Source organism: Achroia grisella, unplaced genomic scaffold (genome assembly GCF_030625045.1).
Source record: "Achroia grisella isolate CSIRO2021 unplaced genomic scaffold, CSIRO_AGI_Agris_v1 utg114, whole genome shotgun sequence".
Classification (NCBI taxonomy): Eukaryota; Metazoa; Arthropoda; class Insecta; order Lepidoptera; family Pyralidae; genus Achroia; species Achroia grisella.
In genome coordinates, this window is record NW_026712585.1 from 275,165 (window position 1) to 299,653 (window position 24,489).

General features: G+C 32.1%; 3 protein-coding genes and 1 non-coding gene across 5 annotated transcripts in view; 2 read left to right on the top strand and 2 right to left on the bottom strand.

Moving 5' to 3' along the window:
- The window catches only part of LOC131850286 (mitogen-activated protein kinase-binding protein 1), a 99,452-nt gene extending 97,455 nt beyond the window's left edge, over window positions 1-1,997 (bottom strand). The window contains exon 1 of the mRNA XM_059200499.1: window positions 1,734-1,997. The gene's annotated coding sequence lies outside the window, so the exon portion shown is untranslated. The remainder of the gene's footprint in view (window positions 1-1,733) is intronic.
- A 1,612-nt stretch (window positions 1,998-3,609) lies between these two features.
- Window positions 3,610-10,331, top strand: LOC131850429 (kanadaptin). Of its 2 annotated transcripts, none has more exons than XM_059200651.1 (11): window positions 3,610-3,749; window positions 4,043-4,393; window positions 4,906-5,038; window positions 5,543-5,735; window positions 5,846-6,023; window positions 6,483-6,654; window positions 7,368-7,516; window positions 8,067-8,236; window positions 8,750-8,932; window positions 9,532-9,677; window positions 10,004-10,331. In XM_059200651.1, exons 2-11 carry the CDS (start codon window positions 4,129-4,131, stop codon window positions 10,323-10,325), a joined length of 1,911 nt encoding a protein of 636 aa, XP_059056634.1. In that variant the 5' UTR covers window positions 3,610-3,749; window positions 4,043-4,128; the 3' UTR covers window positions 10,326-10,331. The 2 variants fall into 2 exon arrangements, with proteins under 2 accessions (XP_059056634.1, XP_059056627.1); XM_059200644.1 differs by having other exon boundaries at window positions 4,117-4,393.
- Window positions 10,332-11,032: 701 nt separating this feature from the next.
- On the top strand, window positions 11,033-24,393 carry LOC131850418 (protein suppressor of forked). Its single transcript, XM_059200633.1, has 19 exons — window positions 11,033-11,049; window positions 11,144-11,247; window positions 12,205-12,396; window positions 12,901-12,933; window positions 15,464-15,561; window positions 16,620-16,773; window positions 17,144-17,237; window positions 17,383-17,522; window positions 18,050-18,241; window positions 18,920-19,057; window positions 19,586-19,728; window positions 20,309-20,466; window positions 21,065-21,231; window positions 21,592-21,699; window positions 21,826-21,914; window positions 22,293-22,393; window positions 23,225-23,359; window positions 23,860-23,966; window positions 24,126-24,393. Exons 2-19 carry the CDS (start codon window positions 11,209-11,211, stop codon window positions 24,228-24,230), a joined length of 2,193 nt encoding a protein of 730 aa, XP_059056616.1. The 5' UTR covers window positions 11,033-11,049; window positions 11,144-11,208; the 3' UTR covers window positions 24,231-24,393.
- Window positions 22,940-23,011, bottom strand: Trnac-gca (transfer RNA cysteine (anticodon GCA)). The gene has a single exon. It is a non-coding gene; the product is annotated as a tRNA-Cys (tRNA).
- Window positions 24,394-24,489: the final 96 nt, after the last annotated feature.

Consider the following 24,489-nt stretch of genomic DNA (forward strand, 5'->3'; position numbering starts at 1 on the left):
ATCAACAACTAAAGGGATTGATGGAAGATCATGGAAAATGGCCAGAGCTCCACCGACAAGTGGCTCTTTAATTATGTATGAATGAAATCAATATAAGTAAACAAGAAAATGTGACAACACATGTTCATAATTTCAATTGAATTCAGTAATGTTACTATTTATAATAAATACACATACCAAGTAACAGAAAATAAAATTGCAATTATTATTCTGGTATAATTGATCTATAACTGATCCAGTTACATGGTTTTATGATTCCAGAATGCAAACAATGATCAAATGTATAATGTATGTACATTCAAAAATATGTAAATGTATTTCTAATCTCTTAATAACATTGATTTGGTTGATGACTTTAATTTGTTTTGAACAAACATGTGTTGTAGACAAAGTATGTTATCTTTCTAAATTTATATTATAAAATGTTAAAAATCTTATCTTGGTTTAATTATCCGGATTAAAAGTTATTCAAATACCATAGACAACAACTAATCTTAAGTTAGTGGAGTGTCCACAATATTTACAAATGTATCTTTAAAATTCATATAGTTTTTGTGTGAAAGAGTAAGAAACATCCATTCATGCACACAACAAACTTCTGCATTTATAATATTAGTAAGACAAGATAGTATACACACAAAATAATTACTAACTGCTTAATATTTGCTCACATGTTCCAATACCTTTTAGCAGCTTTAATAAACTTATTCATTTATCTACTAACAAAATAAAGAAATAAATTATCAATTACTTAAATTTACCATAAAGTATTAAATAATAAATTACTCATGAATGGGATTTCATGGTTAAATCTACAACTTATTTACTAAAATTAGTATTAAATTAAATATAATAACAAGTATTGGTAGGTGTGTTTTGTATACAGATGATGATAGAATGGTGCTTCTACCTACAGTAATGCTGGCATAAGAATGAAGTTAAGTTAGCACATGATGATGTTATCCAAAATATCATGTGGAAGTGAACCTGATAAGATGCACTGGAAACTATGTGGTCACTAAACACCATAATTAACACTCTCCCTACCCCCCAAATTGTAATTTATTGACTTTAAAACTATTATATACCATGTTGCAATCAAATAAATGTATTTAATGTAATTATTACAACATAATCAGTCAAATTATAATTCAGACATCATATATAAGTGTGTGTGAATTATAAGGAAACTATGTTTTTACTGGTACATACAATTTGTAAATAATAAGAGGAAATACTTAAAACTTAATACCTACTTCACTCTAATATTCAATAATGCATTGTACTCAAGAGTATTAAATAGAAGTGATATTTTTTTCTTATTTATTTTTTATTTTCACATAAAAATTAAATATACAAATAATTTCATTTTATACACCTTCACACACTACTCTGCACATTTATCTCAAGGATGTAGAGTTCTTTTACATAATATTATTTACTTTTGTGTTATTGGTACATAACATAAAAGTATCCTGGGACACTTCATTATGAACATTTCCAAAACACTAAAGCTCTCAGCTTTATAATAATGAAATAATTAAACAATGCAGCATTAAAACAACGGGGATTTTAGCGAATTAGGTACTTTCACCGGTTCAGCTGTAAGATACAATAGAGCGATAGTAATCTCATCTCATGAAACTGTCATAGGCACAATATTAAAATTAAGCATATATATAAACAACAAATCAATGAGGGAAATCACGTTTCTTTATGAAGATACCACTTACCATATGTTATTACCTTTCCCTAAGGTCAGCATTGCAATTAAGTCACAGTAAACAGTATTATTGGGACAAAAAATAGCTAAATAACTTATGTCACTTGTCCAAGCATATTCCTCAACGTATTGAACACAACCACAAAATATTCACTGGTACAATAATGTTCACTATATGGTTATGAATAATTCTAAAATACACATGTACGAATATAGCACAGAAACAATTTGAGCAAATTAATATTTAAATAAAAGAGTCTATTCCCAAAATTGAAGTAACAGGACTAAAGGGTAGAGTATTTTCAAAAGTCAAGTCAATTTTAGAAAAGCCTATAGATTTTTACAGTATGCAACAAATTTCAGTCGTTCCGCGTTCGTTGGCGTTTAGCACAGACTAATGACATTTTAGTTTCTATTTCGTTCACTTCAAGTTTACGTTCATTCCGTTCTCTTCCTTGTTGTATAACTCTGTGCTAGTATTACTAGATTAGGCAACATTTCACCAGTTTGGCCAATTTGGGTGACCAAAGATAAAAGAAAATAATTGTTAAAATATCGATTCTGAATATTAATCGATTGAATCCTATGATTGTTATAAATAACATTAATAAATAATAATAAAATAACATAAATAAGTATATGACTAAATGAAAAGAACATTAGTAATAAAATAATATAATAATGACCTAGCACACATTTTGTTAGGAATGTACCAGCGTCGAACAATGGACTGTCTAGATACCTCTTATCATTGAGTTTCCTCAAATCAGGGGTATCTACTTGTTCTTTATCCTTTATGACTTAACAATTTACTATTTGTAATGTAGATTGTTAAGTCATTTCTTTTCTAACCTCTTCAAAGGCAAAGAGAATATTTTAAAGTATTATATGCTATTATATGCTACTGGACATCCTCAACTCTTGAGATATCGTGTCTTCCGGTTAATGCGCTCACAAAATGGTTGCGTTATAATATATGTATGTAAATCGCGTATCACGATGTCTGTCCGATATAAACTCTGGATCTATTTCTTTTATGAATCTTAATTGATTGCTTACAATTAGGTTCAACTTCGACAGTAGAAGCAGTAAATAGCACTGATTATGTTTTATTGCTAATATAAAGTTTTTTTTAATGGGACAAGTGAGTTTAACAAGTATTTGATTGATTTGATTACCCTACGTACATACGTTATATTTAACTTGATAGTTGGCTGTAGGGGGCCTATCGAATTTAACCAAGTCAGGTAGTAGTAAATGTATAAAAGTGGTTTGTATTAGATAAATAGTTAATAAGTTTCATTATTTAGTTTACGCATTCTTTGTACTACAAAATTCCTGTCAAGGATCTTTATTTAGTTCGCTGTTAATAACAAAGAATATTATTATAATGCTTGCGTGAAAATACGGTTATTCTGCATTTGTAATTTATATTTGAATATTACTACTAAAATAAAAAATGTGTTTGAAATTTGTCTAACCTTGTTTAACCTTGTCTAATATAAAAAAATATATATTGGATTGGATTGTTTATAATTATATTATATTATTGGCTTGGATTATTTATAATTGTATGATAAATAATCCAAGAGAAATGTAAAAAATATTTTGTTTCTTAAATCAGGGATTATTGTGTGTTTGTAATAAATGTTTTTTTACAATTTATACAATAAAATTTATATCAATTTATTTTTTTTATGACAAGAGTCAGTTTATTATATATTTCAAGCAAAATTAATTATAATATCTTAGTAATATCATTTAAAGTATATGTAGTATATTTGATTTTCTAAAATACGTATATAGTGAGCGTTAGCCGATGGATGTTATTTTTAGCACTTTATACATAGCAACTTCTAGTAACACTGATATATTGTCAAAACGATACTTAGAATGAAAAAATTGACATACGAAAAATACAAATAATAAAATCATATTTCTTTTTATAAAATAGTTAATATTTACACCATAATTCCATTAATAATGTTAATGATACAATTTCTTTATATTCACATCGAATTGTAACGTAAGTTCATTTTATAATGTAAAATCCATAAATTTTCATCATTGCCAAATACGTTTCATTTCTAAGATACTTAATGTTTCGGTAATATCTGATGCAGTAGTCAGTAAATCTAATTCTAAACTAAACATGTAATTTCATATGATATGTCTCATAATGTTAAAGATCAGTATCATGTAAATTTTTTTTAACTTTTTGATTTGAATAAGTTTGACCTTTTGTAGAACTTTTGTTCAAACATCCACATTAGTAGTTTCACTAAAATTACACTTATTATATTGAATAAATAATTTTAGACGGTGGCGTAGCACAGGCTTAAGACCAGAGTGTGTCATACGTCCTCTAGTGTCACTTTATTTTGATTTTATAGTTGGGTCTAAAAATGGACAATCAGGCCGAAGAGTTATTAAAAAATGAACCACAAATGGAATTTAAAAAGCCAGTTCTAATAGGTCGTATTGGTAAATTACCTAAAAAAGCGAAAAACGAACCTGAAAAAAGCAATATAGAGAAAAAAGATGAAGAGTCATCAGAAAATAATTCTGAGTCTAAAACAAAAAGTAACTTGCCTCCAGCTGTATTACTAAAGGAATTGTCTATGACAATACCATATAAAGAACCAAAATGGTCAGGTCTATGTCCTGATGGTAAGTTACAAAATATCTTTTATTTTAACTTTTTTGTCTGCTCTTTATGAAAAGATAGTGTATGTGTATTGATGTGATACAATATATCTTTACACAAAATTCCTAAGATCTGATCAGATTAGATATATGTAGAATTATAGAAAAGTACAGAAATATCTCCTTTGGAAAGTATACACTATATCATGTGATCTCCACAAAACAATTACTCTTAAAGTCTAGGTAGCAAACTTTGAAAGATAGCAAGCAGAATAGATTTATGTAGGTCACAGTGCTACAGTAGCACCTGACAATAGCTTAAATCCCAAAAAAATTTATGGAGAAACATCATACAGATAAAAAGATACACTTTCAAATTTATAAATGCTTTTATCTTTTAAATAAAATAGATTTGCTTGTCTGCACTGCAACTTACATTCAGAATTTTGAAAAAATTATAGCTGTTGTAGTTGTAGATGAGTACTTTCGCTTAAGTTTGTTCTGGAGATTAATAAATAACTTAATTTTTCTTTCAGGTTCCGATTATGCTTTAGAAGTATTAAAATCTGGGGTTATTGTGGAAAAAAATGAATTGACAAAGAAAGCCTATTATGTCTTTGGGCGGTTAGCAAACTGTGACATTGTTATGGCTAATCCCACTATATCAAGGTATATTTTGGCCGTACAAATACTTTTTTCTCTTGTTTATCTGCAATCAACCTAATTGAAGATCATTGTCAATATTACTAAAATTATTATATTAATCATTGCAGTCATTTTGTGATGGACTTGCTTGTGACTTCATGTGCATCTAATAATCTTTCACTGGTGGCCTAATCAGAATACTATAATATTCCTGGTGGAGTCAAGTGTACTATTCATACATTAAAAATAGTTCATTCAATCCCAATAGCAGCTGTTGGTGTATGTATTAGTGGACTGATTTCTGCAAATAATTAATTTCATATGAAATGGTTCTTTTTTAAACAAAATCAGAATGTCCATCTGTGATTCTGATTTCAATATATAAATACATAACATTGAAATTTTTTCAAATGGATATGTTTAATGACAAGTATATATATGTATAGTTGTATTGTATAAAATATAATCTATTATTTCTTTTTATCACCTAATTAAAAATCCTATAAAATTGATTGTAAATGTTTGCAGACATCATGCTGTTCTCCAATACAAAGCATTTGCAGAAGAAGGTGAGCCACCATCAGGATGGTATATCTATGATCTGGGCAGCACACATGGAACATTTTTAAATAAAGACAGATTAAAGCCAAATCATTATACCAGGGTACGAGTTGGACACCAGATCAAGTTTGGAAATAGTACACGAACTTATATCATGCTGGTACAGTTATATTTCTTATAGATGAAGTCAAACTAACCACTTGTTTATTATAGATAAGCTTTCTTTACTTATATTTGTTTAGTCTCTAATGTTTATTTATATTTTTGAAGGGTCCAGACTTCGACTGTGAAGGTGAATCTGAATTAACAGTCACAGAAATAAAAAAGAGAGCAGAAACAATGAAGTTAGAACGAGACAGAATGTTACAGGCGGCAATTGAACAAAGGGAGAAGGATAGACTTGAAGAGGAAAGGAAAAGAGAAGAACAGGGTGTTGATTGGGGAATGGGTAAGAAAATATAAAATTAATTATTTTAAGTTGTTATACATCATTATTATTGATGAAAAGTGTCAAAAGAAGTTATTTACTTATTGCATCATCTCTTCCCATCCATCCCATTCCTTTGATTGTTTGTATTGGTCTAGATGTTTTATAACTTATTACAAAAAATATTCTATTAGTTGTTTAATACAAATACAAGCTCTGCTTAGCTTGTGACTATATGACGGCATGTGAATTGTCCAGGGTCATTTATATTAGATGTTAACATGTCAAAATATAAATATTATAAATCGTTATTATAATATATTATTATTATGATTTAAGTTCTATCTTAAAAACCTACATCTTCAAATGTTTTTGTGTAGTAACCAGTTTTTATATATCCATACCCATTCATTTAGTACATGCTACCAGGCTATTAGGCAGCAGAAATGGGTGATACTGACATATATATTTTTATCTAAGGTGAGGATGCAGAAGATGAGCCTGACTTAGCTGAGAATCCTTATGCAGTAACAGCCAATGAGGAATTATATCTTGAGGACCCAAAGAAAACACTCAGGGGCTATTTTGAGAGGGAGGGTCACGAGCTGAACTATGACTGTCAAGAAAGAGGCATTGGACAGTTCATGTGCAGGTATCATAGCTGATTAAAAATATTTAAACAATTGAATACAACTTCATCTATACATTCCAAATTTCATTTATGTGAAATTGGTGATTAGTCAACAACTAAATAATAAAAATTGTCTATATTAAATTACTACTAAAGAAAATTGAAGTGTTTGTTTGTAATATCAAATTAACAACCTTTCAAAGTATAAAGGCATATGAAACATATCATACCTAAACAAAAAAATTAATTTGTCAGCCTCGGTGGTCTAGTGGTTTATCACACCGCTTTACTATCCGATGGTCGCGGGTACGATTCCTCGCACGGTACAAACATTTATATTCATGAGTATGATTGTTTGTATAGGTCTGGGTGTTTCTATGTATAATATATGTATTTATTTACAAAAAAAATCATCCATGTCCAGCTTGGGACTAGATTGCGTTGTGTGAATTGTCCTGAGATATTATTATTATTAATTATCTGTTTATCACTGAAACCGCTGGCCCGTTTTTGACGGGACTCACTTGCAGATAATTATTATTATAAGAAATAAATTAGACGATCTTTTTTTTTGAAATCTTATTTATTATAATAAAATAAAAACTCGCGGTTTACAGCTAGTAATATAAGAGCCTAGTAGATAATAATTTGTCGCCTCCCCTTGTCCGCACATTAATAATGAATCCACACACATAACTTATGGGCCCTAATCAAATAATTCATCTTGAACACAGAGTGGAATTGCCAATGGACGATGCTCGTGGCAATCCAGTTGTTGCTGAAGTGATCCACCGTGGCAAGAAGAAGGAGGCGGTTATCGCATGCGCACTGGAAGCCTGCAGGATACTGGATCGAGCTGGTCTATTGAGACAGTCCAAACATGGTGAGCAAATTTAACTGGATGTCTGTAACCACAATTTTGGCCCTATGGGGCTAGACTAGCTATTACATAGGGATATATTTACAATACATATAATATAGTAAATTTACAATAATAATAATAACGAAAGAATAATTCTACTAATATTTATGAATGATTATAATGTAATACTATATTATTTACAATTAAGTAAACTACAAACTTCTAAGACTACTAAACTTTACGCAATACAAAAGTACATTTAGGGGGTGTTTACTACTAAATAATAACAAAATAAGTTTGTAACTAAATACCATAATATATATCTACACAATTAATACATAATATAATTATTCTCCACATTTAATTATTGTATTACTAGCTACTCGCCCCGGCTTCGCACGGGTGTACATGTATTATATATATAAACCTTCCTCTTGAATCACTCTATTAAAAAAAACCGATTCAAAATAAAAAAAAAATTTAAGCATACATAGGGACAGACAGCGACATCTACTTTGTTTTATACTATGTAATGAAGAATAATAACTAACATTTTTTTGTTAACGATCAGAATCTCGCAGACGTAAAGAGCGTGATTGGAGCGCCGACGATTACTACGATTCTGATGACGACACTTTCCTCGACCGCACCGGAAGCGTAGAACGCAAGAGGAAGCTGCGAATGGAGAAACATGGCGCCGTTGATAAAGAACAGGACAAACCACTCACATACGATGACTTGGTAAGTGAGAAATATGTGTAATTCATTGTTAGCTTAAATTAAATGTACAAACAATTTGCCGGTATTACAATTTTTATAACCAATTTAAACTAGCATCTTATACAAGTGTAAGTAAATGAATAAATGTAACGCTGCCGTGAAGTCATGAACCATGAAAAATGTGCCTAAACGATGATACCTTTGACCCAGGCGTCATCGGCTATAACTAGTCAGTTAACAATTTTTTATGTCATTGGAATGTCGATAGCTAACAGCCCACCTGATGTTAAATAGCAGCCGTTGGCTGTGTACATAATCATCATCATCATCATGACTTCACATTAAAATGTCACATCTACGGTTCATTCTCCTCGTGCATTGCGCTATGATGTCATGTCTTCTCTGTAATTTCACTGCCTTATCTTATCACTTAAAAGTCTGTAAGAGAAGTGATTAAGTTTACAAACAACTGCAAATGCGTAAAACGCCGTTTATGGTTAGAAGAAATGTATAATGTTTCATGTTTTATTTCAGCTTAAACAAATAAAAGAAACAGAAGAGAAGATAGCCGCAGAAGAAGCCCGACTGGAGCGTCTCCGTGCTTCCGCGAAACCTGTACAACAGACAGACGGTGAAGCGGACGCTCTTGATGTGTTCATGAGTTCCCTGAAGCAAGGACCCAGTATCGCTCAGAGAGCTGATATATCTAACGCCAAAGTATGTCATTTGATATGCTAGAATAGTTTTTAACACCAGTCCGTAATATACAATAAAATGAAAACGGGGGTTGTTGTTATGGACTAATGACCTAATTCTTGAATAACTGATAAACCATTTTGATAAATTCGTGATGAATTTGTCATGATGTGCTAACTGACCTAATCTTATGTTCATTTTATTATACTCAGCTAAACTTATGGTTATTGAATTACTGACTACTACTACTTTTGCTTGTCTGACCAGAATATATTGATTTACTTTATAAAAGATACTTTAAGTATTATACCAAGTATTGTTACACTCTTATTGTTAACTAGCTTTTCTCACGGTATTACCTGTGTGGAAAAAAATATTCTGCACACTTGAAAATTTTCAGTAATCTATTTTTAACATCGAGGTATTTTTGTATGTTATATAATAAACCTACAATCCAAGTTTTATCTTTGTTAGTAGTTATGTGACGTGCGTTGATAGTCGTTTACTCCATATATTTATAGATCAAGAGCATGTGAGGGTTCTAAATAAGCATTAATTGTATGGATACATACATGAGGTGTATATTTCTATATTGCTAAGGTATGAAATTGATTTTATAGATGAACATACAGAAACTGAAAGCGGAGTTGACGAAAACTCACCGTTTAGCGGATCTAGCTCGGCCGGCACACATGCCGCCGTTGTTGAAGAAAGACAGCAAAATAGCTGTCAAAGTTGGGAGCAATTCCGTTGTCTATGGTAAAAGGTGAGTTATAGCGCCATTTTAATATTCTACAACTGATCTGATGCCGTAATGGAAATTATATAGACACTGACACAAAGCTGATGTCATTACATGAATATCAACAATCCTACCAATGCTGTGCATTGAATCCTGTAAACTTATATAGCTTTCTCAATATAATATGTATTGTATTCCCCCGAGAAGTATACTGAGATTCATAGACATTTTATAGATAGATATTTATGAAATGATGAAATCATAATGTTTGTTGTAGACTTACAAACATCAGATTCATTTTTCATATATACTATCCAGGTCATTTTGGTCATATTTTCTATTCTTTACAGAATAAGATTAAAAGAAGATAGTGAAATGCGCCCGAAGGTAAGACAAGAAGTTAAAAAGGAAGAAACCGAATTTGTTGAAGAAATGGATTCTGATGAAGAGGTAGAACAACCTAAAGAAGAAAATAAAACGCTAGAAAAAGTTTCCAAATCAAGTGTGGCTGAAACAATTAGTAATAGCAGTAAGAGCGAAAAAGGGAAATATGAAAAAACAAAAACATATGGCCCAATGCGACCCCCAGATGATTATGTAATTCCAGAAAATTACTTTGATCAAGAAACTGATAGAGACCTTCCAGAAATAATGGAGAAGGAAGATGTTTAAATTATAAGGAATAAATTATATTATAAAATTTTGTGCGTTTTAATCTACTCAATTTGTCTGTGTCTTGTCCCCAGATACAATATCATTGTTTTACTATTGTATACGTATGTCAGTCTGTAAGGTATATATTATAATTTGGACCATTAACGTCTGTTATATTTATTTGGATAAATAAATATAACAAACGTTAGAAATTAACATTAAAAAAACACAAAACGATTACTCCTTTGATTTCATCTTAAACATTCAGTTTAATTCTAGAATTAGCAAATGCAAAATACATGTTGCAACCTATATTGCAACATGTGTTTCACCGTACATCATCAGACAATGAATAGAAGTCGGATATAGATTGGACTAGTGTTGACAGATCTGATCGGCGAGTCACAGTTTAGTCGTCTATCTGTAAGGCTGAATTAAAACGATACTGTAAAAGTGAAAATGGCAATTAAATACTGTGACCAGTTTTAAAGAGCTAGAACCCAGGGTCATTATGGAATTTAATTAGAGTTTGTATCAGAGTTGCTATAAAAAATCATTCATTCAGGACTGATATTATATAGAACCGTCAACCCTGATCAGTCTGTACTTTATGTTGGGTTCAAAAGTACTTGTATCCAGAGCCGTAAAATATTGACAAATAAAAAAAATATATATGTTTTTGTCTTCCTAAAGCGTCAGAATAGTTTAAAATAAATTGAATTATAATAATTTTAATACATTTGTTAGTATCATTATTAATTTTATTGATTATCTCAATAAAATTAATCTTATTAACTTTCAAATAAACAAAATTATGTTTAATATCGTCTATTAAGTTTGCAGACAGACATAACCTACAAATCAAAACACCGACTTGAGTCCTTGTGTTTTGTTGGTTAAAATGGATAATATTGTCACTGGGGATGACAGTGTTGAAATCGTGAGTACATCAACTGGATTTTGTGTATTGTCTTTTAAAATAAAATTATATTTCCAACGATGCTCGAACTCGAACTCTGAAGACGCTAATACTTCAACAACGCATGACGCGAAAATTTGTTAGTTGCTTTGGTCAGTTTTTCTAAGCTATACTTACAATGCTCATACTTGTTTTCCTAAATATTTTATAAATAAAATTGATACGCATAAAATATTATATATTGTTAATCAGGTCTTATCACAGAGAAAGTTTTTACCTGAAATAGTAATTTACTGGGATAAATGTAGGCTACATACTTATATATAATACTTATATATATTCCCAATGTTATATGAATACCAAATTTGATAGTCACTGCTTTAGCTATTACAGTATCATGTGGTAATAATGAAACACAGTTTCTAAGTTCAATTTATAATATTATTTATTAAGTAATTAAGGATTTATTGTGCCAAGCATGACCTTATATTTATACTTCATACATAAAATTTACACCACAATAGATTCCAAGCCTACTGCTTTAAGGTGCATCTGAGTTGGTACATCACTAGCATTGCTACCAGCTACCAGCTAATAAGCTCCTATTACAATTAATCTCTAGCCCTAAATATGAAACAGTAACTGTAATGATTTATTTTTTTATACCCTAATTTGTGTCACACATTAGGTGAAGACCTCCCTCTCACACATCTCTATGCTTAGCTTGGTCCGGCCATATCTTACCAGGAAATTGGTCTGAATCAACCCATCTTCACTTTGGTATACAACTTTATTGGTGCCCATGTCTTGGTGTACAATATGTGACCAGTTTGGACCACCTCTCAGAAGGCATCCTGGCCACATGACAAGCCCACTCCCACTTCAGTTGCCGCTGTCATTCAGATCAGTTATTTGATTAATTAATTACTAAAATCATATTCTGTTAAAAAAGTTAGGTCTTTATTTGTATAATTTCAGGATTGGGGAAATGAACGATTAAGCAGAGCCCAACGTGCTGTTGAAGCGAATATTTACGATGTTGACTCATGGTCACTGCTTATTAGAGAAGCACAGACTAGGCCTATTAATGATGTTCGATCTATGTATGAGAAACTCATTACTGCATTTCCTACAACGGGCCGCTACTGGAAAATATACATTGAGCAGGAGGTTAGTATGAATATACAAAGTCCCTGTGATACACAATTTGGCATCTGAGATCATGTATTTATCACTACACATAACTTGACCAACCCAACTTATTGCCTTAAGTACTGATTATTTGAATACTGGAACAGATAGTCATAGACAAATTGGTTTACACTTTCTTACGTTACTTTAGGTATGGGCCCATCTACAAATTACGTCACACCATAGGGGGAGAAGGTTGACAAAGTATAACATTGTATAACAAGATATTGGAGGAGTCATTCTCCAAATTTAAGTAATAAATCATTTAATCAGGATCCCCTCCCATCTTACACTGAGTATAGTATTATTTTTATGAAACAAAAAACATTTCACATTACATTATAAGTATAAAAAGCTTGTATAGGACTTACTTCATACATTATTATATAGAGAGCAGACATAACCATGTGATGTTAAAAGTAAAAATACATTTTACTCAACTTAGTTATATCAAAAAATGATATTAATTATAACTTTTTACAGATGAAGGCGAGACTCTTTGAAAAAGTGGAAAAGGTTAGTATGTAACATCATAAGTTGTTTAGTCGTAAATTATATGTGTGATATTAAAATTAAAAAATCAATCTTGTCTATGAGATAAGTAAAGACAGATTCTATGAATCTCTGTGTATTTAGAAGTAAGATGAAATAAATAAACAATATGAAACTACATCTTTTTTTTCGGTTAGGGTGTCTGTGTTCAGACATGTTGGAGGTGATTTTCTGCAAGCAGCAAGTAGTTTGTTTGAATAAAGGATTTTTCATTACAATTATTTTGTTATGGGTAATAATGAATTAATTTAAATTAAAAAAATGGTATATAATTTTTAAAATTAATAAATTACACTATATGATGATTATGTTTAAAATGCTGCTCATGAAGATCACTTTTGAAATGTAAATAATCCCTGCATAAAATAGTTAGAAACATTACAAGTTATCACATGTATTATAATAAACTAGATTTAATGTTTATTTAAAAAGATTGTTATCAATCAACCCTGACTCCAGCTGTAAGGATTTATACTAGTTTTTCAAGTATGCTGTATAATTATGAAGTAGTGTACTGTTTATTTTCGGCTGAATGTAAAAAGAATAATATAATTAATCACAAAAGTAAAATTCATTATAGTTCATTTATTAGTAGTAGCAATTATCTTTAATAAATATTTATATGTTTATAAATTATTTAGACATTATAATATATTGTATATAAATTTTAATTTATAATATCTGAGAAAAAAATATATTATATGATATGAGGGCGTGAATCATATAATATTAATCCGAAAAGGTAAGTGTAATTCATTAATATAATGTACTTACTTGTATTTAGTTAATATCGTTCAGTGTTCTAAATCAATAAGTTACATAGGAACGGAATTGTCATAAGTAAATTAATTTTACTGTAGAATCCGGAACGAACTGAATATAAAATAATGATAAGAAATAATATATAGCCAATGTATGTCTGCTTTTTTACATAGATGTTGTTTTGCATATGGCAATTTTATTGGCTAAAATTAGATTTTACATTCTAAAACCATTGGAATCTATATAGGAAGAATAGGTCTTAGTTGTGTTAAGGTAATCATTTCATATTAAAATTCAGAATAATCATTATTGCCATCAATAATTATTTAAAATAATATCTTTGCAGAACCTTATAATTAATTAAACTTGAAATATTGTGATAACATTTAAAAAAGATTCTTTCATATTATACACCCAACTGTACCTATGTTAGCGGAATCTCACATATATGAAACTGCAATTATTTGGTGCAGAGGCCAGACCACAGCCGGTTATTAATTAAAGACTAGTCATAAATATCTGATAGTTAAGAAAACAAAATAATTTTTGTTCTATACATTTTCCTCTACGGTAGAATAACGTAATATGGCGATGAAATAACATAACCACAAGAGTAAATAGCATCTTTACTATATTATTTTACTCCGGGTTCTTACTTTATCTTACCGCATTACGTTCCATTTAGATTTCTACAGCCCGCACCTCCCTACCGTATTAGTACCATATCGCACTTAGGTACCTCATGGTTGGAGGTAGGTATATATATGTATATTCATAATATTAATTTAAACCTTCGTCAGTGTACAATTGCACGCAGTCCTGACTTCCTAACCAGCGTCATCTGTATATCAGGAGCCATTTTCATTAAATTTAATTATAAATTAAATTCTAAAAAGATTAAATTTTACATGTAAAATTGTTAGTTAACTGAATCATTTAATTTAGCATTTGTTATCGTTTACAGTATTTAAGAAAATTCAGGTATTCAAACTTAAATCGTGATCAAGTAAAATCAGTCCGTTAGAGATTTGGAAAGTTCGCTTTTTTACTCTTTTAAACATATTTTTGATGTACATGGAATCTGGAATGTTAAATAAAGTGATAGTTCAATTCCTTAATAGTGGCAACCGTCGTATGTATGCATGAATAATATCACGGATATTACGTCGTCATGTAACGCGATACACACTACCTTACACTACACTACCTTATTCGTTATCATTCCAAAGAACTAAAGTGCCCTGCCACCATATCCTTATACATATATTATTTTGCCTACCATATCTCACCTTTTAAATTAAAATACAGGCAAAGGTACCCGCGTATATGACATTGTACAATGGCTATGTTATTGAAATCTACACAAAGAGAGCACCCTCTATAAATTAGTTTCATCTTGCAGTATTGTAGTTGAATAGGTATTGTGCATCATGCTTCTAATGAAACAGAAACTTAACTGAAAAAGTGTTGGTACTGGATTAGTAACGGAGGTGCAGGTTCGAACTACGCTTTTTCTATATCCGACGATCTACTTAGGAAACTGATAATAATCCAATTTGCAATACATTCAATTATATCGTTGCACTTATAATTTGCGAATAATGCTACATTTGCGGAATCAATTTAAATTTATATCTATGCTTTACAGATTCGCAGGTATTATTATTATATGGCATTTTTAATTAGTTTCTACAATTGATGTTGTACTGATTACGTGTATGTGGTTATCCAGCTGTTTCAGCGGTGTCTCATGAAGATCCTTAACATTGAACTATGGCGGCTATACTTGAACTATGTGAAGGAGACCAAGTGTATGTTACCGACTTACAAGTAAGTAATGTCATATTTTTTATGTAATTGGAATAGCAAACAAATTAATAATAATAAGAACTTAACCCTGGACAATCCGAACAGCGCCTCCTACTCCCAAGTTAAGTAGTAGAGATTGTGGTATGGGCATATATATTTATAGATACATAGATATTTTTGTAAATACATAATGTACGTCCAAACACCCAGACCGATATAAACAATTGTCCTCGTAAATACAAAAGTTTGAACCCTGCGAGGAATCGATCCCGCGACCATCGGAAGTAAAGTGGTGTGCTAAACGGCTAGGCCACAGGCTGTCAAAAAATTGACGCCGGAACAAATGAATACATCCATGTAAACAAGCGACGGACAAGAACATTACGAATTGCTTGCAACCTTTGACACAGTTTTTGCTTGACGGTGTGACTCCTGAAAAGACCTAATTTATTAGTTCTACTGTAAATATAATATATTTATTTTTTTACATCTAAAAGTGTCAAAGCAACTGTACTTGATACTGTTTGTAAAGTCAAGTAGCTAAAGTGCCGACTATCGCCTATAAAAGCATTTATAAAGACAATTACTAATGGATATAGTTAGTAATTAAGTGTGTGAATTGTACAGGATTATTATTATTATTTCGCTTTTTAGTTCTCTTTAAATATGTTTATATGTGTTATATTTAATAGATGTTGTGGATATAAATTTACGGATAGGTTTTGGATATGATTATTATACCGGATATGGATGCCGATATGAAATTATTTAGGATTATCCGTTAGTAAAATACAAATAGCTAATAAAATAGCTAATAAAATGGTTACATAACGTGTTTCAATTACCCTTTGCCCCTATCCGATATTATCGAAACCCTATCGTGATATTATCCGATAACGAAACTTTATTTCTGATTCTGTTACGGTTACGAATATTTTTTTATATCGGATATCCGATAGTTTCGGTTACGGTTACGGAACTCCCTAACACCCCTGGTATCTATCATTTATTTTATAACAACAAGTTTGAAGTGTACATTTAAAACGCGTTGTAAAATTTGTAATTTTTTTATATTTTAGGGAGAAAATGGCTCAAGCTTACGATTTCGCACTCGACAAAATAGGGCTCGATATACACGCGTACCCAATATGGAACGACTACGTCACCTTCCTAAAGAGTGTCGATGCCGTAGGCTCCTACGCTGAGAATCAGAAGATATCTGCAGTCAGAAAGGTTTGTGATTGAACATCAAGGTTCTTTTTATGAAATTAGAAAGTGAATGGTCCCATCTGATAGAAATTAGTAACCGTGTATGATTTTGTTACATAGATGCAGTAGTTTTGACATCAAAGCGCAACACACAGAGTTACTTTCGATTTTACAATATTCAATTGAAGCGTCTGTAATTTCTAAGCTAAAAAGCTTTTCACTAAATGCATATGAAGGCGTATGCGGTAATTACATATAAAAATAATTTAAGAAAATTGTGTCTGTCTGTTCTACAAGCTACTTTTATTTTATTAAAAAAGGTTAAATTCTACACGGACAAAGACGCGGGTAATAACTGGTATTACTAAAAAATAGACAATATATTTTGTTTCAGGTCTACCAAAGAGCAGTTATAACCCCAATAATAGGTATAGAGACGCTATGGAAAGATTATATAGCTTTTGAGCAGAGTATCAACAGTATTATTGGTGAGTTTGTCTCCCTATGTAACTGACTTGTCATAGATATCAAGAAAATATTTGTTTAAGAAAACAAGAAAATATTAATTCCATTATATTACATAAAAAAAGTCTCAGTCAAGTATACATTGGATTATTTTTTTGCCATTAACAGCTGAACGGATGGCAATGGAACGTTCGAGAGAGTACATGAACGCTCGACGCGTGGCTAAAGAGTTGGAGACTGTGACACGAGGTCTAAACAGAAACATGCCGTCTACGCCTCCCACTGTCGACAGAGAAGAAATGAAACAGGTTCGATTTGATACATCCATACATCTTCTTTACATAGTGTAAAATGAAGTTGCTGTCACTGTCTGTTCGCAATCTTTTAAATTACGCAACAGATTTTAACTGTTTTAGCAATAGATAGAGTTATTCAAGAGGAAGATATATAATGTATAATACATGTACATTCGTGCGAAGCCGGGCGGGTAAATAGTTATAAATAAATCAATACCAATTCTCCAGTTTATTAAATAGTAGAGTTATTAATATACTATTTTTGTTGTAGTATTGGATGTTTTGGGCCCATTTTCCCATACCCTCAATCCTTTGCCCCATGACACTCCGGTTGTGAAAACACTAATAACAAACCAATTTATCCGGGAGACGATAGTCGTCTTGCCTTTTGCCCCTTCAGATAAAATATATTCAGCAACCAAAATATGGGCACGTTAAGTATTGCGTTCACCACGTGACAGTTGACAATGATTGACTACCCCATCATGACTAACAGGCGTGGTATACTGTTGTACTTATTTCTATACCTTTATAACTAGGTGGAGCTGTGGAAGAAGTATATAACATGGGAACGGTCAAATCCTCTTCGTTCAGAAGACACAGCCCTAGTAGCTCGCAGAGTAATGTTCGCCATAGAACAATGTCTCCTCTGCTTAGCTCACCATCCTGACGTGTGGCACCAGGCGGCGCAGTTCTTGGATCATTCATCTAAGCTGCTGCAGGAGAAAGGGGTGAGTTGATTGATCACCAGGATTTTGAACACTTATAACATGTCAGTTGTCGCAGTGTTATGAAAAACAAATATCTACGTTGGGAATGGTTAATAGATAGCAAATTGACTATCTATTAACCATTCCCAACATAACTTTAAAACTCACATAACTCGGTGAGTGTTCTGAAGAATTGTTCGGATTAATAGCAGTTTCTAAGTTTCACCACGTACCACCCGCCAGAAACTAAAATACCATCCTGATCTGGATCTAGATGAATGCCGCTCCACAGTGCGATTTTTTTTTGCCACGGTCGACCACATTGTAGAATTACATCCGGGCAATGATATTTTCGAACCGATACTATATAGAAACCTTCTAGGAAACAGGCTTATTCCTTCTTAAAAGGTCGATAACGCACTTGCCTTTTCCCTGGTGTCACGGGTGCTCATGGGTGGCGGTAATTACATTCCATCAGCTGAGCCGCAAGCTAGTTTGTCCCCTGTGCTACAAAAAAAGCTCTCTAAAAACAGATAATTTCTGATCTGTGTGTTTTCTGTTTATATTTACAAAAAATTGTAAGACAGTTGAGTTTTCAATTTTCAATATAGTTGGTACCAATATTACAAACTCTGCTTAGTTTGACACTACATGACACTGTATGAATTGTCCTGGGTAATTATTATTATTATTATCTAGGATTCGAACGCAGCGCGTCTATTCTCCGAGGAGGCCGCTGCGGTTTACGAGAGAGCAACGAGTGGTCCACTCAAGCAATCTACGTTGCTGCACTTTGCACACGCCGACTATGAAGAAAGCAGACTGCATTACAATAAGGTTGGTTAATATATATTTATCTTTACTCATACCTGTGGCGGAGACGTATAGGAAAAGAGGTTTTTTTTTATTGGGGTGTTTGGGCTATATTCAAGTGCTAAAACCTGTAAAACTGCGACCTATATATGAAGATCTATTTGCTCGCCCTTGTTCAAAGTTCGCTACCTAGACCAGTGAGGGACAAGAATTGAAGGTTATTCTTAGGAGCTATGGTTTTTATCTCCTCAGATAGCGTGTATACTTTCCAAAAGTAGATATTTCGTTTATGCATGAGTGGGCATTCATGCATAAACAAAATGTATAGTGGCGTTTCCTCTTCTGCTTGGCAAAATCTGCAGATTGATGTTAAGCTAAGGGACAGAGGATTATGGCAAATGCAGACTGGGAGTTACGTCACTAGGAAGTGGCTTAGCATGGACTGTATATATTATAAAGACGAGATTATATGATTTATAATATTATAATATTATTTACGAGCTCTCAGTCCACTATTAATCGATCACCTTTATCATTGTATAACATTTTCAGGTGCACCAAGTGTATACAAGATATTTAGATATGGAAGATATAGATCCAACGCTAGCTTACGTGCAGTACATGAAGTTCGCGCGGAGAGCTGAAGGCATCAAGTCAGCCCGGACAGTGTTTAAACGAGCCAGAGAGGATGCCCGGTAAGATTGAATAAATTATTACACAGCTCTTATATACTCTACATTTTATGTGTCAGACTAGAGAACCTAACGTCATATCCTGGGGTAATTGCCATTTATTTATACAGTTATACAGTATTTTAAATAAAAAACGAAATCACGCTGCATATTTTATTTTGGCGGTTCCCGACATTTCACAATACAGACTCATTCTGTGCACAGAGTACGTTATACACAAACGTGGTAGAGAAACTAGAACAAAGACTATATATACTAAAATTAGTTTCCTTTCTACGTAATTACCATGATAAATATACTGCAGGCTCGCCTGATGGTAGAGACATCATATATAAACATCACTACGAACATCACGTTATCATGTGACACCGTGATACCACTCTTACGTTGGTTTTGTGACGTCACATCTCAATTTTAGTTTTAAAATACTAAAATTTGATCAGTTGTGACAGGGGACGGGGAGGTTTAAAAGTTAGTTAGCTGATAAACTGGCCCATAGCCCGGAATTTCATTGACTGATGATAACTTAATAAATTAATGGTGATAGACATACAGCTGCTATATATTAGTCTGTCTGTCCCAGGTCCCGCTACCACGTGTTCGTGGCTGCAGCGCTCATGGAGTACTACTGCTCTAAAGACAAGAACATTGCATTTCGTATCTTTGAACTTGGACTCAAGAAGTTCTCACACATACCAGAGTATGTGCTATGCTATATTGATTACTTGTCGCATTTGAACGGTGAGTATCATCATCATCTGCTAGTTCTTCCTTATCCCATTTATTTTGGAGTAGGTTATGGTATTTTATCTCGAAAAAGAAATGGATTTCTATATATTCTAATATGCTAAACAAGGTGACAACCAAAATCTTCTATTTATCATATCTTTTAGTATTAAAAAATCACCACAATGGTAAACCAAATTCTGCAATAAGTTGTAGAATTTGGTTTACCATTGTGGTGTTTTGAATTTGTCTTATCATCCGAATATGTGCTCCCGGGCAGTGACCTGCATTGGCATGATTTGAAAGTCCTAAACAAATTGCGTACCCACGTGGGTCGCTGCATGCACAACCTGCTGAAATGGGATATCACTTGGCTTGCGATCGTATCGTGCATCTATCGTATCATTTAAATCCAGCTTCTTACACGAAGAAGATCAAAGCAACCGATTATGTCATTGAAGTTGCTAAGCTCTGGTCTAAATATATTTGGATTTAGATATTATGACTAGAAGAATTGTAGAATTTATCATAAACCTTTGTGGGATAATTTATTCATAATAAATCATGTTAATCACTACCATGGTTGTATTAAAAATTATATTAATTTCTCTAGAGGACAACAACACTCGGGTGCTATTCGAGAGAGTTCTCTCGTCAGGCAGTCTCAAACCGGAGAGTTCAGTGGACATATGGAACAGGTTCCTCGAGTTCGAATCCAACATTGGTGATCTGGTCTCCATCGTGAAAGTCGAGAAACGACGACAAGCTGTGTTGGAGAAGGTAAAGTCTAATTTGAATTTCAAGAATCGCATTCGTCTATGATAGTGCTATTTCCCACAGAGATATTTTGAAATCTTTTTTTCGTGCTTACTTCGTTAGATAGTAACCATTAGCTGTGGAATGGTTCGCTTTTCTAGACTAAGTAGTTTCGGCTGTGTTGAATATATCGAAAAATTATCTACTATTAATTGGAATAATTTCAATGTTAATATATTTATGTAATGATTTGTCAATCATTACATTAATATTTTTTTTGTCTCATTCTAAAACTGGATTTTATAATCATAAATAAAATGTCTATCTTGATGATTTATTAAACTTACAATTCTGTAATAGTATACTTTTATTTTATTTATATAGATAAAAGAATTTGAAGGCAAAGAGACCGCTCAACTGGTGGACAGGTACAAGTTCTTGGATCTGTATCCTTGCAGCATTGCGGAGCTCAAATCTATTGGATATACTGAGGTATGATATTATATTAAATTTATAATAATAATAATTTTTGATACAAAAATACATTTTTGATTTTACTGTAGTTCTACACTAGGCTCGCAGGCCTGTATTGTAGAATAGTAATTACTCTGATTTCAGGTAGCGTCAATGTCCAATAAATCTTGGGCGCTCGGTGGACCTCTCGCGGGGATATCCCCAGAACTAGCGGCTGTTATATTAGGACAAAAGTATGTATAATTTTTATATTTTGTTTGATTTTATATTTATATTGACGTCTCGATTCCTCGCACGGTGCAAACGTGGTGTATGATTGTTTGTATCGGTCTGGGTGTTTTCCATGTATATTATCAGAGATAACATAATATCAATATTATGTATGTATTTTAAAAAAAAGTATAAGTTATTATATATATTTTTTGTAAATACATAAATTATAAGTCTTATTATATCAGTTGTCTAGTACCCATAACATAGGCTCTGCTTACCGTGCGACTAGATGGCGCTGTGTTAATTGTCCAGGGTTGTTTATTTATATATTTTATACTGCCAGCAAAAAGATAATTGCACATTTGTGTACTAATTACTAATATTACCACTTTTTATAGAGACAACGATCCAAATAAGGATATCGCTCGGCCGGACACCAATCAGATGATACCATACAAGCCGAAAGTGAACCCATTACCAGGGGAACATCCTATATCCGGTGAGTAAGCAGTGATTTATATTAAAAACTAAGTTTGTATGAAAAAGTCTATGAACGTAAAGAAATCAAGATAGTTATCTATACTATGTAATATTATCTTATCTGAGTCTGTACTAATATTATAAAGTGAGTTTTTTATGACTTAATTTAAATTTAACTTAATTTTAATCGTTCATATTACTCATCCAAATTCGAAAATTCTTTTAGTGTTGAATAGCCCATTAATCAAAGAAAGCTATAAGCTATAGAAAATTACGCCACAACACATATAATATAGGAGTGAATTACTCCAATGAAAATTTCGGAAGCGGGCACTTGGGCAAAGCCGGAAAGGATCACTAGTGTTATTATAAGAACTATGCACATACAAACAAATTTAAAAACAGACGTAATCAATAAATTAACTATTAGCAGAACCACGCATCCTACGCAATGTATAAATTAATATAAAAAAATATATTGTTATTATGCAATTTAAATTTATATATAAACAAGAATTATGCTTTGAATAATTGTTTTACAAAACTAAAAAATAAATAAATGATCAGGGGACACCCGGGTTTGAACCGGGGACCTCTCGATCTGCAGTCGAATGCTCTACCACTGAGCTATATCCCCTACAATAGAAACATCGAAATTAAGGTCCTTTTTCTGTATAACATCTCTGACTAAAGTAATTCAGTTACGAATTCAAATAAATTATGCATTTATTATTATAGTATAAATAATTTTCTAAATGAAAGATTACTTCTATTCCTAGATAAGTGATTTAAAAGTCTTAAACGTTTTACATGTCATATATAAAAAAAATAACCATACTTCATGTTCTAGGAGGGACATTCCCAATGCCGCCGGCGTGCGCCCACGTCTGCACCCTGATGCCGCCACCTACCAGCTTTCGTGGGCCCTTCGTCGCCGTGGATCGTCTCATACAACTTTTCAACAGAATCTCCTTGCCTGACAAACGTGAGTAATTCGCATGGATTTACAGAGGTACTTTCATATGAATATACATGCAAATGTGACATTGTCTGTCTGTCACCTATTCACACTGTAATCATAGTATATTATTTGTACTTTATTCTAGTTTAGTTTTAATTCAGTAGACTAAATTAAAACTAAACTAGAATAGAGTAAACAATATATTTGTATACCTATATGTAATCTATATATATTCAAAGTTAAATTAAGTCCGCCTTTTGTATCATAATTTATTGGTCAAGAGAATTTAAATAAAGAAATAATTTGTATAAATATCTTTGGCATAGTACACAGGGTTATTGCCGTGAAAAAAAATACTAATTGTCTACAAACAAAGTTTTGAGCAACAGCTGATAGTCCATATTTTTAGTCGATAGTAGCATTGAGAGTGCGGAAGAATTGAAACGGTTGACTTAACTATTCAAGTACAAATCTTTTCTTGAACTAACAAATATAGAAGATGTAATTTATTATGTCCATTGCAGCTCCAGCACCGACCCAGGAGAACGGATGCGACACGAAGCTATTCGATCTGGCGCGCTCTGTACACTGGATCGTGGATGACGAGGGTATTACCACTGTAGCTAATAAGGTAATCAATTATTGTTTTTTATTACTACAAAAAAATCCCTCCAGGTACTTAAATATCTGATTCATAAATGAAATCTTGATGTTAAGTAATAAATAAATTTAATTATTAACAAATAATATAATAATAATATTGCTAATAATTTTAATTGCTCTTTTATAGACGCGTCGACGGAAGGCCGGTGAAGATTCGGATGATGACGAATTGGGCGTAGCACCGCCTGTGAACGATATCTATCGGCAGCGACAACAGAAGAGAGTAAAATAAATGTCACCAACAAAATCATCTAGAAGAAATATTATCAGCATTAAATTATAGCTCTTTTACTGTTTTAAAGAAAGATACAAGTTGTTATTTCGGTTGTTCTATATTACCATATTATTTATTCTATATACCATCTATAATAGACAATGACTAACAGACTTTGAGTAGCAATTTATATGTTAAATCGAAATTTGCGCTAACTCAAATAGCCACCGTAAAGCCGAATTATTGAAACGTATCGCTGGTATTGCCATTTTGCGTC